At 33.2% G+C, this 17,136-nt stretch overlaps 2 protein-coding genes and 1 pseudogene across 2 annotated transcripts; all 3 read left to right on the top strand.

The window, feature by feature from the left end:
• Window positions 1-6,190: 6,190 nt before the first annotated feature.
• Window positions 6,191-9,633, top strand: LOC107897467 (uncharacterized). Its single transcript, XM_016822938.2, has 7 exons — window positions 6,191-6,535; window positions 6,819-7,214; window positions 7,307-7,359; window positions 7,632-7,669; window positions 7,789-8,107; window positions 8,278-8,591; window positions 8,758-9,633. Exons 1-7 carry the CDS (start codon window positions 6,523-6,525, stop codon window positions 9,344-9,346), a joined length of 1,722 nt encoding a protein of 573 aa, XP_016678427.1. The 5' UTR covers window positions 6,191-6,522; the 3' UTR covers window positions 9,347-9,633.
• Window positions 9,634-10,339: 706 nt separating this feature from the next.
• On the top strand, window positions 10,340-13,152 carry LOC107897468 (O-fucosyltransferase 36). Its single transcript, XM_016822939.2, has 3 exons — window positions 10,340-11,860; window positions 12,125-12,374; window positions 12,757-13,152. The coding sequence occupies exons 1-3, from the start codon at window positions 10,662-10,664 to the stop codon at window positions 12,931-12,933; spliced, it is 1,626 nt and encodes a 541-aa protein (XP_016678428.1). The 5' UTR covers window positions 10,340-10,661; the 3' UTR covers window positions 12,934-13,152.
• Window positions 13,153-13,525: 373 nt separating this feature from the next.
• Window positions 13,526-15,344, top strand: LOC107895740 (uncharacterized; annotated as a pseudogene).
• The last annotated feature ends 1,792 nt before the right edge of the window (window positions 15,345-17,136 follow it).

The following is a 17,136-nucleotide window of genomic DNA, read 5'->3' as shown; positions in this document are numbered from 1 at the left end:
ACTGTAGTGGCAAGTGCCCGATACGTTAAGGCAACTAATTGGAACTTGGAAACGGAAGATGATGAGCGGGAAAACTTGTGACCCCAATCTTAAACTCGTTGAAGATTTATGTTTATTCTTGGTTTTGACGTATTATAATTTTGTCTGCTATCAACGATAAGGATAGATGTTCATTCAAAGAAACAAGCAAATGTTATTGCTTAAGGTTAACATTCACTTTTAACAAGCAATATTTTATTTTTTTCTGATGATGTTCAAGTTTTTTTTTTTTTTTGGATTTTTTGGTTTAATTATTTGATTTCAGATAAAAAATTGAGAATAAATTTAATGTAATAACTTTTAATACGGGTTAATATACAATTTGATATCTGAAATTGGCTTTAATATTTAATTTGGTTCTTAAGTTTAGCTTCAATGTTTAATTTTATAGCTTTTTTTTCAATTAAGTACTTATGTTTTTAATACCAAGGCACCAAAATAAACATTAAAGTAAAGTTTAGGTACCAAATTGAATATTGAAATCAAGCTGAAATACTAAATAATATATTAACTCTTTTTTAATACTGTCCATGAGCCTTTTACACAAGGTTTGTTTTCGAATAAAAACTGTGGGCTGAAAAAGTGAGAGTACGAATCTAATCCAACCCACCAAATAAACAGGCCTTTTAATTTGTATGATGAAGTTTCAAACTTCAGTAATGAATTCCAAATATTATAGTGGCTTAGAAGCTGATCAATGGCATTTTTATTAGTACAAAAAATTTTAACATATGATATATTTGTTTTTATGATTAAATTATTATTGGGTTTTGTGTTTTAATTTGTAAGTTTTAATATGAAAATTATCGTGTTTAAAAACCAATGAGAAATTATTGTAAAAAAATCTTTGATAGAAAGATGTAACCCGAATTACAAATTTGTATTGTGATTTAAACGAGTTAATTAACTCGGGTTTAGTTAAATAAAATCTTTTTGTAATATAATCCCGATACATGGACTAATTAATTAATAAAAAATAGAAATAAAACGTGTTCTTAACATAAAAATAAATTATTAATAATAACCTTATGTGATGACTTGATGGTTAAGTGTGTTCATCGCCCTAGATGTATCTTGAGTTCAAGTTCAAATTTTACCTTATTATTATAATTCACCAAAAATAAATTATGTTTAACTAAACTTTAAGATTTATTAAATTATACTTTAATACATGTTGAACTTAAATATGTTTAGTGTGTCGATTTGATTTAGTAGTTGTAATCCTTAAAAGAGAGAGGGTTTAACCCTTTGTAACAATTGATAAAACCTTTTGTAAAAGTTTCAAAAATCTCAAAATTAAGATTTTTATAATACTTATTTTTATTTAAATTTTTGCATTTAACCTATACCATATAAGATCTAATGTCTCATTTAACAACTAATTTAACAATTTTAGTAATTGAAAGACCTTACTGATATAACCTCAATGTTTGAGAATGTAATTATAAAATATTTCATAACAATTTTTGGAAAAAGTTAACTTTTTAAATTTTAGTTTGTTTACTATTTTGTTGAGTTACTTTCTAACTAAAATTAAAGTTTTAATGAGTGAAAAGATAACATCATTAAGTTAAAATAGGACAAAACAATAAAGGTGAAAACAAAACAAGAGAAGTGTCCAAAGCCAAACTCTCCTAATTAACATCCGTATTAGCTAATCTCTAAGCAAATAGAGGAGGGGCAAACATGATGGTTACAAAGCCACCCTTACCAATGAGCGATGTTATTAGCATCCCGACTAATCCAATAAAAGTTGAAAAGATTGAAAATATGAGGCAATACTAATATAATCTTTTAGTAATAATCCTGAATCCGAAGCATTTACATGCCTCAAACAGAACACTTGTCAAATTGGCTATTGGTTTCAATGATAACACTACCCGAGTACAACGATCTAAGCCAAAAAAAGACTCGCGCACAACCAAAATTTTCATGAAACTCGAAATACACATCACAAAGCCTCCTGCATCATTGCGCACAACAGCTGCCCATCCCACAAGTCCGCTATCAACAAAAATAGTACCATCGACATTACAGTTGAGCATCCCAATAATCGGCTTCCTTCAACAAACATCACCTCCCTCAACCCTCGGATACAGAACCGACTGAGAGATAGGCTTCCAAACCAGTACATTCCAGCTATACCAAATACCCCACAGTATCCCAAGCACACGCCTCCTCAAATCATCTTTTTGGTCAATCAACATATGAGCAACAAACTCTTCAACCGAATCGTGAATAGATGCTAGCCCAACTTCTTGCTAGACAATGGTTGTAAAAAGGCAGTGACAAAGAATATGCTTCAAATCTTTGTTGGCTTGACGACATCTAAGACAAATAGGATCAATAGTACTTTCACGAGTCAAAAGATTGTTATTACAAGGGATAAAACCACGTAACAATCTCCATAGGTATTCTTTTATCTTCGGGGGCAAAGATTGGTTCCAAAGAGCAACTTGGTAACCTGACTTTACAGAAAAGCGATCATTTGTGGTAAATTGCCACATAAAACTGTTGTCGATAGGGAACCTGCTTAAAGGCATAGCAAGAATTCGCTTAGCATCATGGATCATACCCTTCATTAGAGTGAATTAAATAACAAACTTGCATATTTTCACACCCTTCAAGAGGAGTAGTGTCAACATAAAAGTTTTCACCATCATTAATCCATGGATCAATATTGAAAACGTTTCTCAAGTTCCCTTTACCAATTCGCCACCTAATATCTTTAAGAAGCACCACCTTTGCCTTGTAATACTCTTCCAAATAAAAGAGAGAGCCGAACCCTCCGTCGAATCAAGAAAGTCACTATCCGAACAGTATCTAGCTTTGAGAACCTTACATGAAAGAGACTCGGGGGAAGTAAGGAATCGCCATCCTTGCTTAGCAAGTAGCGCCAAATTAAAACAAAATAGATTACGAAACCCCAAACCACCATATTTCTTCAGAACACAGAGCCTATCTCAAGATGCCCAATGAATCCTCCTACGACCACCCTAAGAACTCACTAGAAAGAATTCATCATTTTTTGCAAATCGTCGGATGAATTATAAGGAAGAAGAAAGACACTCATACTATAAACAGGGATAGCTTGAGCCACCGTTTTATTCACCACTTCCTTCCCAACCCTTGAAAGCAACTTGTTCTTCCAATTAAGGATGCGCTTAGACAACCATTCCTTAATAAACGAGAAGACTTGGTTTTTATTCCAACCAATAAGAGATGACAATCCTAAATAATCTCCCATGATTAAGACGTTCGGTTACACCAAGAACAGCTGAGACATGGATTCGCTCATGTTGTTAGTGTTAGAACTAAGCATAATACCGGATTTCAGAAAATTAATGGTTCGCCCAGAAACAACCTCATACCGGCCGGAGTAAAATATTTTTAACCACTTCAGCCTCAGCCTCAAACGCTTGAAAAAATAAAACTGTCATAAGCAAACAACAAATAAATCCCATGCAAATTCCCATTTTCTTCAGCTTGGTGCAACAGATAGCTAAGACCTTCAGTACACAATATAAACAAGTATGGTGAAAGCAGGTCCCATTGACGAAGACCTGGAACAATAGAGTGGACTCTCTTTTCATGATGTTTTCTTTTTTGAGTTCAATGTCGGATTTAGGGTGTGAGCTAGATTTGACTTTTTAGCTTGAAGAGTGCGCTAGATGGCGCTATCATATGGTTGATAAGCTTATGAAGATGAGATCATCAAATAAGATTAACTAAATGCGAATTCAATTAGGGAAAAATTAAAATACAATATTTATTTTATTTTAGAATATACATTTTACATATTTTTTTCAACCAATATTAGTAAAAAATCTACGATTTATGATTTGAATCAAATTTAAGACAGCGTGCCATATATACAGTCAGGGTAATTGCGCTGCCGTTCTCTCAAAGAAGAACCCAGCAAAGAATGGAATAACAGGCTGCTAGGCTATGCTAACTTCATTAAAGAAAGCCAAAACTCTCACAAAATGCCTCTGTAAGCTCCGATGAAAGTGGGTTTTCAATCCATTCCCCGACTCTTTTAGTTAAAGAAACCATGGAAGAAATGATAAAGCTCCGGTAAGGGGCAACGTTAACCCTGCAAATAGGGCAAGTTGGACTAACTTCAAGCCATGCATCAATGCAGTGAGCATGAAAACAATGGTGACACATTGGCAGCCACCTGAGTTCTTCCCCATTGGAGACCATGCATGCTAAGGCACACCACGCAATATTCAACTAATTCATGCCTGTTTCCAGTACTTGCGAACCATTTGTCATAAACGTGGATGCAGCTGACGACCAGGAAAGCCATGATAATCAAGGTTACTGAGACCTTCTCGGATTATATATATTATATAGGAAAATGAAAGGTTTTGAGTCATATGTTGCGATTCTATTTCTTGGACAGGTAAGGAGGGCGGGAAAATTGTGGGGAAATATTTTACTCAATGCTGCCGTGTCCACTCCTCTGGCGACTGCAAGTGCCTGTTACGTAATTGTGACCGTAATCTTAAACTAGTTGAATGGCTTTTGACATTATAAAATTGGTTAATTCTGCTATTAGTCCTTGTGAGTAAGTTGTGAAAATTTAGACTCTATAAAATTGATCATTTTCAGTCCCTGTACTTTTTAAAAAATTTAACTTTTAGGATCCGTTTGTTTATATGTAAAAGGTTTTATAGAAAATGTTTTCTGCATTTTCCTGTGTTTGTTTCACAAAAAATAGTTTGGTCAACGAAAAATGACTTAAAGATCAAAGTAAAATAAATTATTTTCCCAGCAAAATGATTTTTGAAAAGGGTAAATTATTTTCCGGAAAAGAGCTCATCTATAGATAATTTTATTTTTTTATAAAAATTAACTTAAATTAAGCTTAATATTATTGTATTAATAATAATTTTTATTTTTATTTTTAAAAATATTTAAAATATTATATTTTTCAATATTATTAAACATACATATTTAATTATTTATATTTAATCATATAATAAATTATTAATATAATAAATATAATTTATTATTTAATAAATTATTTAATATTTTAATTTTATTTTAATAATAAAATTTAAATAATAATTTTAAATAATATTGTTCACATATTATTGAAAATATTCAATATTAATATTTTAATATTAAATATTTATTACAATTATAAATATATTAATAATAAATGTTTTGTAGTATAAAGGTTAAAATATGTCATAAGTCTATGTACACTTCACAGATTTATAATTTAGTCTTTGTACTTTTATTTTCAAGAATTTAGTCCCTTTACTTTTCAAATTTGAAAATCAAGGCCAATTGTTGACATTGTTAATTTTTTGGTCAATTTTGTTGATGTCACATTTTTAAATAAAAAATACTCACTTAATAGTCATTTAATTAAAAAATGACGTGGTAATGAATCTGAATTTAACATATTATTTTTAATATATGAAAAAATAATCTAAAATATAAAATTATAGATAAAAATAAATTCAATTAAACAATAAAAAAATAAGAAAATCTTAAATGTATGTTTGTTTAATTGAAAACAACTTTTATGAAATATTTTAAAAAAATCTACCAAACAACAGAAAATATTTTACACATTCATCTAAACACCAGAAAATATTAGCTTTTCTAGAAAAGTAAATCATTTTCCGGAAATCATTTTCAGTGAAACAAACGGAGCCTTAATCCTGACCATATGATAGTTATTAAATTCATGCAAAGTTTTTTTTTTCTTTCAAAATTTGATATGGTGAACATATTATTACAAATATAATGTCATGCATGTCAACTTACTATTTTCATATATTACAAAAAAAAAATCAGTTAACAGATTTAACAAAGTTGTTTATGTTATGACTGAAATTTGGAAATTCTAAAAATATAACGAGTATGAAATAAGAATGAACCAATTAAAGAACATAGACTAAATCAACTACTTTATGCTTAATACAGGGCTAATAGTAAAATTTAACCAAACAAATTTAAATGCTACCGTTTGATAAGGGACTAAAATTGATCAAAATACAGGTACTAAATCCATAACTTACACAAAATACAGGGTCTAATAAAAAAATTCCACCTAATAAAATTTTGTCTGCTATCATAAGATGGATATGTTCATTGAAATAGACAAGCAAGCTTAAACTAACTGTAGGCTGAAGAAGTGGTGGTCTGAACGTAACCCAACCCATAAAAAACCAGGCCTTTTAATATCAATGGGGGCTTTTCACAACAGGCCCTTTAATCTCTTGTGAACTTCCCCGTGTGGCTCTCTATCTACTTCACGTTCATCTTTGTTCCTCATAAACAACATCTGCATCTCAAATTTCTTATGTTATTCTAATGTTATCTGCATTCTGAAAAGGAAAAGAACAAAGAAATTTTCTTTTTTGGGCTGATTAAATGCTGGCGTCTCAACTGTGTTATTATTTTTGTTGAGATAAGGTTCCAAGTTCTGAGTTTTCGATTCTTTAGGCTGAATGAGCTCCCATGGCTTTACTAGGTAACTGGGTTTCTCTTTTTATTATGGCCATTATTTTTATTTAGTTCAGAGCTTGACTGCCTTGAAAACTTAAAAAGAAGAAACAGATGAAGGTCCTTTATTTTTTTCCTGTTTTGCTTTGTGATTGGCATGTTTAGCTTCAATTTGTATTTGTTGAATTCGTCTTTTGGAAGACAAAAGTGGTTTAATTTCATGAAATTTCTGTGTTTAGGGTGTTAGGTATTCTTGGTGTTGTTAAAATTAACTGTGAGCATCTTTATTATGCTTGGTTGCCCTGAAACAGATATTGCTACTGCTCAACCTTCCTTGCAAAGTCCACTGGTTCCAGTGAGGGCTCAAACCGTTATCCATGCTCAAGTTTTATCAAATCCATGGAAATCCTCCCCATTGCCTACGAGGATAAGTTTTCATGTAGGGTACCTGGAAAACCAAAGTGGGAAACTTCAGATTAAAGCTGTTGCAACCCTTGAACCCAAGTGTTCAGTTCCAAAACAAGGTGAACATAATAATAAGTCACAGCTTGGTGGTGATTCAAGCCCTTCACCAACTCAGCATGAATTTTTGAAGACCGGAGACTCGGACGATGAGTTGGACGAGAGGGAAAAGTTAAGACGGATGAGGATTTCTAAAGCAAATAAAGGAAACACACCTTGGAACAAAGGCAGGAAGCACAGTGCAGGTAATTTCCATTAATCCTGATTTCTACTTTTATGTATTGGATTGTTGACTTGTTACCATGCTACCACAAATACATATATATTTTGTCTGCAGAGACCCTTCAACGGATAAGGGAGAGAACAAAGCTTGCAATGCAGAATCCTAAGGTGATGTCATGTAAGAGAACTTTTGTTATTACAGGGACTGAACTTTGTGAGTTTTATGTACACATTGAGTGAAACTAATGACATCAATAACGTTTTCTCCTATCTGAATCAATAAATTCATCCTTAACTGGTCAATGTAATTCTTTTATTTTTTCCATCATAATCCCCCTTAGGGCAAATGATGGAATGATGGCAATTTGGATTGTGGAAACTACTTAAGCACAATAGCTGAAAAGCAAACAATTGAATGCAAATTCTGTTTCAAAATGCAGGTCAAAATGAAGTTGGTTAACCTAGGACATGCTCAGAGGTGGGTGCTTCATTGTTCTTAAGTTTTTCAACTACGATATATCAAACTTCTTTAATTTATATAGGCCTTTCTTTCTACCTTTTTAATTCTGAAGTGACTGTTTCATAATGATTCTGTAGCAAAGAAACAAGAGAAAAAATTGGAGAGGGAGTGCGAATGGGATGGGAAAGGCGCCGTGAGAAGTTAATGCTGCAGGAAACTTGCCACTTTGAGTGGATGAACTTGATTGCTGAAGCATCTAGAAAAGGCTATCTTGGTGAGGAAGAGCTACGGTGGGATTCTTACAAGATACTAGATGAGCAGTTGACAAAGGAGTGGTTGGAAAGTGTCGAACAAAGGAAATCGATGCCTAGACCAAAAGGTAGCAAGAGAGCACCAAAATCCCCTGAACAAAGAAGAAAAATTGCTGAAGCCATTGCTGCCAAATGGGCTGATCCTGTAAGTGCTTGCATGATTGAATTTTTCTTTTTTATCCATCAGCAGTGAAAATTATGACATTGATCATAGGCATCTACAAATGTCACTTTATGGATGATATTGCTGACAAGATTTCCTTATGTCTTTGCGTCTGAATGTGGATTTTCCATTTCTTGTTATATGCTGAATAGGATTACCGCGAGAGAGTTTGCTCTGGCTTGGCAAAATATCATGGCATTCCATCTAGGGCTGAAAGAAAACCGAAGAGGAAGCCAGCGGCTGGTACACAGTCCAAGCAGAGCCCTCCAAAGAGGAAAGCTAGTGATAAAAACTATTCTTCTGGTAGTGAGACTATAAGCCCAATTGAGCGGTTAAGGATACGAAGAAGAAATAAACCACTTTATAAGGATCCTATGGCAAGCTCCAAGCTCGAGATGTTGAAGAACTTAAGAGCACAAAGAGCAGCAGAAGAATTAAAGAAAACCGAAGCTGTTGAAAGAGCAAGGTTAGCATTTGCTTACATTCAGCAAACATACATCTGTTAGAACCTTCATGGATATCCCCCTTAAGAATTCCCATGGATTATCACTTTTCTGCATTCTAAGTACCAATGAGAAAAGTAGGCTGCTAATTCTCTGGATAACTCAATGCTTACATATATGATACTGCAGGCTTTTGATTGCTGAAGCTGAGAAGGCCGCAAAAGCCCTTGAGGTCGCTTCAATGAAGAGCCATGTTGCTCGAGCTTCCCTTATTGAAACCAGAAAACTTATAGCCGAAGCAATTCAGTCAATTGAATCGATAGAGATCAGACACATTTCATCCGATGAGAATAGTGGATACATTTCTGTTGACTCGGCTGAACCGGTTAGCCATGTTGAGAACAAAATGCAATCAGAAAGCAGTGGTTCAGACCAAGCAGAACAGAAAGAAGTAAATGGGACTAAGCATGAAGAGTACAATTTCTCTGACTTTATTTTCCCGAAGATAGTGAATGGTGACAACGCCAAAGAACTTACTTCTCCATGCTCGAATAATCACAGTATATCAACTCTCAACTTTGAAAGTTTGATAAACTCTGATTCATCTAAGCAACTCAACCATTTGGAAACAAATGGGATGATCCAACATGAGAAGAATCCCATGCTAAATGGAATCAAAGTTGAGCTGAAGAATGATGATGTGCCGTCTAAAGCAGTCGCTGTAACTAAGAAATGGGTCCGTGGTAGGCTTGTTGAAGTCACTGACGAAGCTTCATAAGTATCATAAACTACACAACGGATCTTCATATAGAGCTTCTTCAACGTACTTTGCTGTGGAGTTTGATTCCTGCTACCAGCTATATTTTAACGATTGCAATTTGCAAAATCTCTGTTAATGCATCTTTTTCAGTACTTAAATTATTTATTTATTTTAGATTCTAATTTTAGATTAGCAAAAAGGGTATTGCCCTTCAATCTCTAAGCTTGTTCTTCTTTGTTATTTCCTTCTTTCCATTTTACTGTTTCATTGGGAGAGCAATTAGCAACTGGTTGTTTTGGTTAAAAGAATCGATTTAATCCACTAATTTTATACCTTAACCAATTAATTGACCATCTTAATTCTTAATCCATCTAATTGCTCACTTATGTTTTTGTAATTTTTTTAAACAGGAGAAATGAAAAGTAAAACACTAGTAAGATTTTTTTTTCTTTTAGTTTTGATTACTTTTTTTTATATGATTTTATATAATTATTATATTTTTAAATGTATTTAAAAATAATATATATTAAAAATTAATTAAATCCATCTATTCAATTACAAAATTTTATAATGATTTAATTTAGATATAATAATAAATTTAATTCTCAATATTTATATTTTTTTGTCAATTTAATCTTTATTTTTTTAACTAAGTTTGACCATTAATTTTTTTTAAAAAGAGTCAAATTATTTTTCTTTATTGAAAATGCTAACTAAAGCATTAATTTTTTAAAAATATCTACATAATAATCTGCATGACAATCCAATTGACATTTCAATAAATAATTTAAAAAGTCTAAAATTTAAATTTTAAAAAATTATAAAATTTTCATTAAAAATTTAAAAATAATCATATAAAATACACATATATTATCATAAAAATTATTATATTTAAAATTTTAACATTTTAATTAATATTTTTATTAAAAATTAAACTTCTTGAAGGGTTTAAATAAGAAAAGAATGAGAAATGCGTAAATGTTAAATATTATGCCTTAATTTATTTTAATCACTTACGAAATCGAGGGTTTGCTCAGCTGTCATGTTCGCTACTTTGCAATCTCTCACGTGTGAGGGCACAATACGAGGTCGTTTCCTTGCAGGAAAATATCAGATCGGACCGGTAGTGAGTCTTTTTCCACCGACCGTTTCTTCCTTCTCAACTTTCGCCATCCCCAACTCCACAGACGATAAATTTTCTCAATTTTTTTATCAAATCCCTAAATTGTAAACCAATAATCACCGAAACCCCGGATTTCCTTAAGTCCCTAGTTATATCGTCACCGACTCGGTCATTCACTCCTTCACTCGCTCACTAACTCACTAGCAAAAAATGGACCGAGATTCATCCGACGAAGACGACGCCAGACGAAACTTAACCTATCAAAACGACACCACAAGATCCGGTTTCAATGTCGAAGGGCTCGAACCACAAATGCGACGTCGTTCCAAGCTCACCTTCCACAAAGGTTATCTCTTCGCCCTTGTGCTCCCTCTGCTCATCGTCTTTATCTACTTCTCCATCGATATTCGCTCCCTCTTCACTTCCGATATCTCCTCCTTTAAATTCAATACGGTGTCGAGTCAAATCAGAGAATCCCAACTCCAAGCTCTTCACTTGTTGAACCAGCAGCAAAGTTCCCTTCTTTCTATCTGGAATCACACTTTGGTTAACTCTAATAACATCACGACCGTCCAATTTGATGATATCAAAGCCACATTGCTCACCCAGATCACGTTAAACAAACACATCCAGCAAATTCTATTATCCCCTTACAAAGCCGGAGACACCCTTCAAAACGGCACCGCTTTGGATCCCAGTTCTGCCGGTTACAGTTTCCACCGTTGCAGAAAAGTTGACCAGAAATTTTCTGAAAGAAGAACCATTGAATGGAAACCCAGACGGAATAAATTCTTGTTCGCGATTTGCTTGTCGGGTCAGATGAGTAACCATTTGATTTGCTTAGAGAAACATATGTTTTTCGCGGCGATTTTGAATCGGGCATTGGTGATTCCGAGTTCGAGATTCGATTATCAGTACAACCGGGTTCTGGATATCGCGCACATCAACGATTGTATTGGTAAAAAAGTTGTTGTACCATTCGAGGATTTTATGAAATTGAAGAAGAATCACGCTCACATTGACAAATTCATTTGCTATTTCTCGACCCCGCAGCCGTGTTACATGGACGAAGAGCATTTGAAGAAGTTGAAGTCGTTGGGAATTTCGACGGGGAAATTGGAGGCTGCTTGGAAGAATGAGGATGTTAAGAATCCGAGTCGAAAGACGGTCAAGGATGTGGAGGAGAAGTTTGGGTCTGATGATGATGTGATTGCAATTGGGGATGTTTATTTTGCCGATGTGGATAGAGATTGGATGTTGCAACCAGGCGGTCCGATTGCTCATAAGTGTAAGACGTTGATAGAGCCAAGTAAACTTATCTTGTTGACTGCTGAACGGTTCATTCAGACGTTCTTGGGTAGTAATTTTATCGCTCTTCATTTCCGGCGACACGGCTTCTTAAAGTTCTGGTATGTTTTTCTATTTTGTTGTGATTTATTGCTTAGGAAGACGGGAACCTTCATAGTTTTACGCTACAGAATAAAAAGCAAAACATTAAAATGATGGCATTGGGCGTATTTTGCTTTGATTTCGAAGTGTTGGAAATTTGCTAGAGCATGAGGGAGAGTTTGTTCATAATTATTGAGAATCTCAATTTGAGTCGAAAGTGTTTTGCGATGATGATTGATGTCGGTTTGTGTGAATGCCACTAACATTTCTTGCTTATTCCCCAGCAATGCTAAAAAGCCAAGCTGCTTTTACCCTATTCCTCAAGCTGCGGATTGCATTACTCGGATGGTTGAAAGGGCCAACTCTCCAGTTATATACCTTTCAACAGATGCAGCAGGGAGCGAAACTGGTTTGCTGCAATCAATGATCATGCTGAATGGAAAGACTATACCACTGGTTAAACGTCCTCCTCATAATTCAGCTGAAAAATGGGATGCCTTATTATACAGACATGGCCTTGAAGGTGATTCTCAGGTGAGAATTTGATACTATAGTGTTAGTAGGAAGAACCATAGGAGTTGATTCTCACGTAATGTGGCTTGAAACAACTTTATTCATTTTCTATTTCTTACTAAGGTTCTCTCACATTTCCCCTGCCCTCGTTCTAGTTTATACTGGCCGATGATTAAAGTGTGGTTGGTTTTGAGAAGTGCAAATTTGTTCTTAATTTTCTTCGCCTTCAATCATCAAACTAAGCTTTTGAAGTTTCTGAAGTGCATTTCATTTACGTTATTGTTCAGTACAGTTCAGAGTTCTGTGAATCAATGAACAGGCCCCCGAACTGCATGTAGCCTTAGCATACATATCATTGCTATTTTTGCTTGGATCAATCTAAATTTGCTCTGTGATATTGAAGGTGGAAGCTATGCTGGATAAGACCATCTGTGCCATGGCGAGTGTGTTCATCGGAGCCTCAGGTTCGACTTTCACGGAGGACATTTTACGACTCCGAAAAGACTGGGGAACGGCATCTATATGTGATGAGTACTTATGCCAAGGTGAAAACCCAAATTTCATTTCAGGTGAAGAGTGAAGAATATGCAGAAATGGCAATCTCCTGACATAGTCTATTTGCAAAGGATAATGTATCATAAGAGCAATTAATTGATTACTTTAGTGTGTTCCATGAATTTAACCCCCCCCCCCTAAACCTTTATTCTTTTATTGACTTTGTAAATTACCATCATCAATCAGTTCAGTAGTGGAGGAAACCATGTTTATGAAATAAAGCCCAGGGATATGACGTTAAATATATAGTTAAAGCGCAATTTTCATCTTAACTTTTACTTCATTTGCCATTAACATTTGGAGGTAAATTGATTCATTGTTCACATGATTGGCCATATTTATGAAGAAAATACATACCAATAATACCTTCACTTTTTGCATTAAAAATCTCCTCTAAAATTGATCAACTTACAACTTAATAAAATAAACTTGATATTTAATAATATTATTTTTTTAATTAACGTTTCATCTAGTCAGACCTCTTGACTCGGTCTTTCATAGTTTACAGGCAAAACCATGTCTTTTTTCCTTTAAAATGTTTGATTTTTCACAAAAGAGATATTAGGATTTCTTAAATCTTAATGTAAATGTCATTTTAAGAACAATGAATGAACTGAATGAAGCGTACGCCTATCTGTAAGCATATGTTTTCATTCTTGTTGGAAACTTTTTATGATATACAGATCCCTTTGCTTCATTTTCTATGCCATTTCATTTACATTAATCAATACCCAAAACAACATAAGTTCTCATCTTTTTATCTGTTTTATGTTGCTTTTGTATTGAAGCATATATAGTTTATAATAACAATATAAAGAGAGATATATCATCGTGAAGGCAAGATTGGTAGTGTTCCCAATTAAAGGGAAAAACTGGTGCTTTAGCAGATCCATTGACCATTATGCATCAAAATCCACCGCAGCTAACACCCCTTCCACTGTGAAAGAGCTTTGGAAGAAAATGTCATCCAATTCCAAGCAGCCCCTCAATGCCAATGCTGAACTTCTTGTTGATTTCGTTTCGAACAAGGTAATAATACCCCTTTTATTCCATCCTTACATTGACTACAACGTGCAAGTGAAATGTCCTCTGTGTGTGTTTCTTTTAATGCGTACATAGTTTTTGTTATAGATGAATAAGGCTGGGATTGGTTTGGAAAAGGCACCTGAGGGTAGTTTCAAAAACAAGCTACATGGGTACTTGAAACCCAAATCTGGTTTGTTTAAGATTTTTATTGACGTTTGTTTATGCTGATCAAGTTTTTCTTTGGTTCAATTGTATGTAGTTTCGCGTTGCGGCTGTTAGCTCGAGCTAAACCATCTGAGATTTTCTTGAAGTCTATAACCAAGGATGTTACCAATGTTTAGATTGCATACCCTTGCAGGTTCTTTTTCTTGTTCTTTACTAATGCAACATGTTCTGTTTTTATCTCTCATAAAAGTAACATTGCAGACACTATTTTACAGTTGTCTAGTGTCTGAAAATATGGATATTTGCAGGGATTGGACTACGTTGGTTCAATGTGCTTTTCAGATTACGCGTTTGTTCCTGATGCTTCCAACGTTTTGCAGTTAAAATGCATGGCTTGTGCGACAAAGATTACGACATATAGCCTTGAGGTAATCGATCGATCGATTGACAGATTAGAAGATACAAAACCGATTATTTTAGCATGAACATTAAGTGTAGAATGTTTATATGTTTTTAGGGGTAGAGTTATACACAGGAAATACTATTACGGTTCGGTTTCGTTGCTTCCACTGACTACGGCATTCACTGTACGTATGTGTTGTTTCCCCCATCATTTACTATGCAACCAAACCTCTTTGGCTTAGTCTCAACACACTAAATTTCCTTCCATACAGGTGCTACCTCTGCCGAATGTTCTATTCTTTTGGGTCTTGTTTCGAACTTATTCACATTGGCAGGCTTTCAAGGTAGGCACTAGTAGAAAGTTATATGAAACCGTAATCTGTTTTAAACATATGATTAGAGATATTCATAAGCTTATATAATTCATCAGCATACAATATTGGCATCTGCTCACCCATTATTTTGGCTTTGTTGTTGTTGCAGGGAAGTGAGAAGCTCCTTCAGCTAGACTCAGATTACTCCATTGTTTCAAACTTGAAGGAGAATGAATCTGAGCATAATGATTCCAAGTATGGAACCAAGGATTCTTCATGTTACCAATGGGTAAGCTCATACATACTTAACATTGAAAACAATGGACATAACATGGGCATGTTCGGTTCTTCCGACTACGGGTACTTCAATGATGCTTTTATGGTTTGGCAGCTTCACATGCATTAATATTATCCTTTTATGTTCTTTTTGTTTGTTTAATTTGTGAACGGTAATTAACAGGTATTGGAGCCATCCAAGGAATTGACGGAGCTTCTTCGCGGGGGTGCTATTTTAGACATATGCATTTGAACAAAGAATGATGTTTTAAAATGCAGACATTCTACGTAATAAACATTCCTTCTTTCTGTCAATTTTCATATAACAATATTATGATGAAAATAAATAAAAAAGCATTTCTATTTTCCTTTTTAGTACCCCATATGGAAATACATATTGTTCTATTTTTCCTTTTAATAGGAAAAATAACTTTCTGAGTAAAAGGATACATGCATTTATAATGGAGCAAGTATACAAATTCTTTTTTAGATAGGACGGTAGGGCAAGGAGGATATAATAAATGGTGTTTTGCAATTTGAATATCAAATCGAATATGGATTAATTCGTTGGGTTAAAATTAAATAAATTATTACATAGTTTTTTTTTTTTAGCTTTGCTTTGCTCCTATTTGATGTACTCATCAGTTCGAGTTAGAGTTGTCCATGGGCCCTATTAAAATTTTAGGCCCGTTTTTTAGGTTCCGGTCCGGCTCGAAAAATAGTCCTAAAATTTTACTTAAGTTCGATTCAAATAAAAATACTAAAATTTGAGTGTCCGACTCAACCTATCCATATTAATTTTTATATATTGTTTAAAAATAATATAATACTAAAAACATTAAAATAAATGTTTCCCGATAAATTGAAAATAAATTAAAAAAAATAATATGTAAACTTAAATAACATTAAAATGTGTAACTTAACAAGCAAATGCCTCTCAAATAGTAACAAAAATAACAATAAAATAAGAGTTATACAATAACAACATAATAGTAGCAACATAATAGTGAAATGGTAGTAAAATAGTGCAAAAAAATAACAAGAAAAAAAAAGCAAGAAAACAGTAAAAAAATCTTTTCTTTTTTTTGCATATTCAGGCCAGTCAGCCCAAAAAAGCCTTACCCGAAGCTCAGCTCATTTTCTAAATGGGTCTTATTTTTTTGTTCAACCTAATTTTTCAGACCTATATTTTTACCCAAACCCTCCCACTTTTCAGATGAGCCTTCAGGTCGAGCCATTCGAGCCAATTTCGTCCACTTTCGACAACTTTGTAAAAATGATATAATTTTACTAATTTCAAAACGAATTCTCAAAAAGATTTAGACTACCTAAATTTCTTAAATAGTGTTTGGAAAGTCAACTAATAGTTTGATTTGGATATGGTTGTTTATAATTGTAACAACCTGATAGTCGGGTAATCAGAAAAGTGTATTTTCGAGTCTCCGTTTTCGACAAACGGATTAATAAATATTTATTAAAAATATTTATGAAGTTTATTGTGTGATTAATTAGGTTTTTGTTAGGTGAATTAATTTGAATTAAGGTTAATTAGGTATAAGGATTAAATTGAATAAAGTGTAAAAATTCAATTATAGATTAAAAGAAAAGTGAAGGGACTAAATTAGTAAATAAACCATATGAAACACTTGTACAGTAAAAAATAAATACAAGTGTGTTGTAACTGTAAAATATATGTATAGTAAATATATACATACATTTATAATACATATATGTATTTACTTATTATTTAAGTAATAATAATTATTATAATATAATATAATAATATAATAATATAATAACATAAAGTAAAAGAAATAAAACAAAAAGAATGAAAAAGAAGCAGAATAGCAAACGAAACAGGGAAAAAGGGGAAAAAAAAGAAAGAAAAAAGGGAAATTACAGTTTTTGAGGTTCAAAGCTTAATTAGTAAGTCAATTTAGTCTCTTCTCTTGAAATTTTTATGTTTTTAGAATCTTTGAACAAAATACTATTTGATTTATGTTGAAATTTTAGAAGTTAGTGAATTTTTAAATGTTGTTCATGTT

The sequence above is a fragment of the Gossypium hirsutum genome, chromosome A10 (genome assembly GCF_007990345.1).
Source record: "Gossypium hirsutum isolate 1008001.06 chromosome A10, Gossypium_hirsutum_v2.1, whole genome shotgun sequence".
NCBI classification, from domain to species: domain Eukaryota; kingdom Viridiplantae; phylum Streptophyta; class Magnoliopsida; order Malvales; family Malvaceae; genus Gossypium; species Gossypium hirsutum.
Note: the sequence above shows the minus strand (reverse complement) of the source record. Positions and strands in the feature narration are given on the sequence as shown.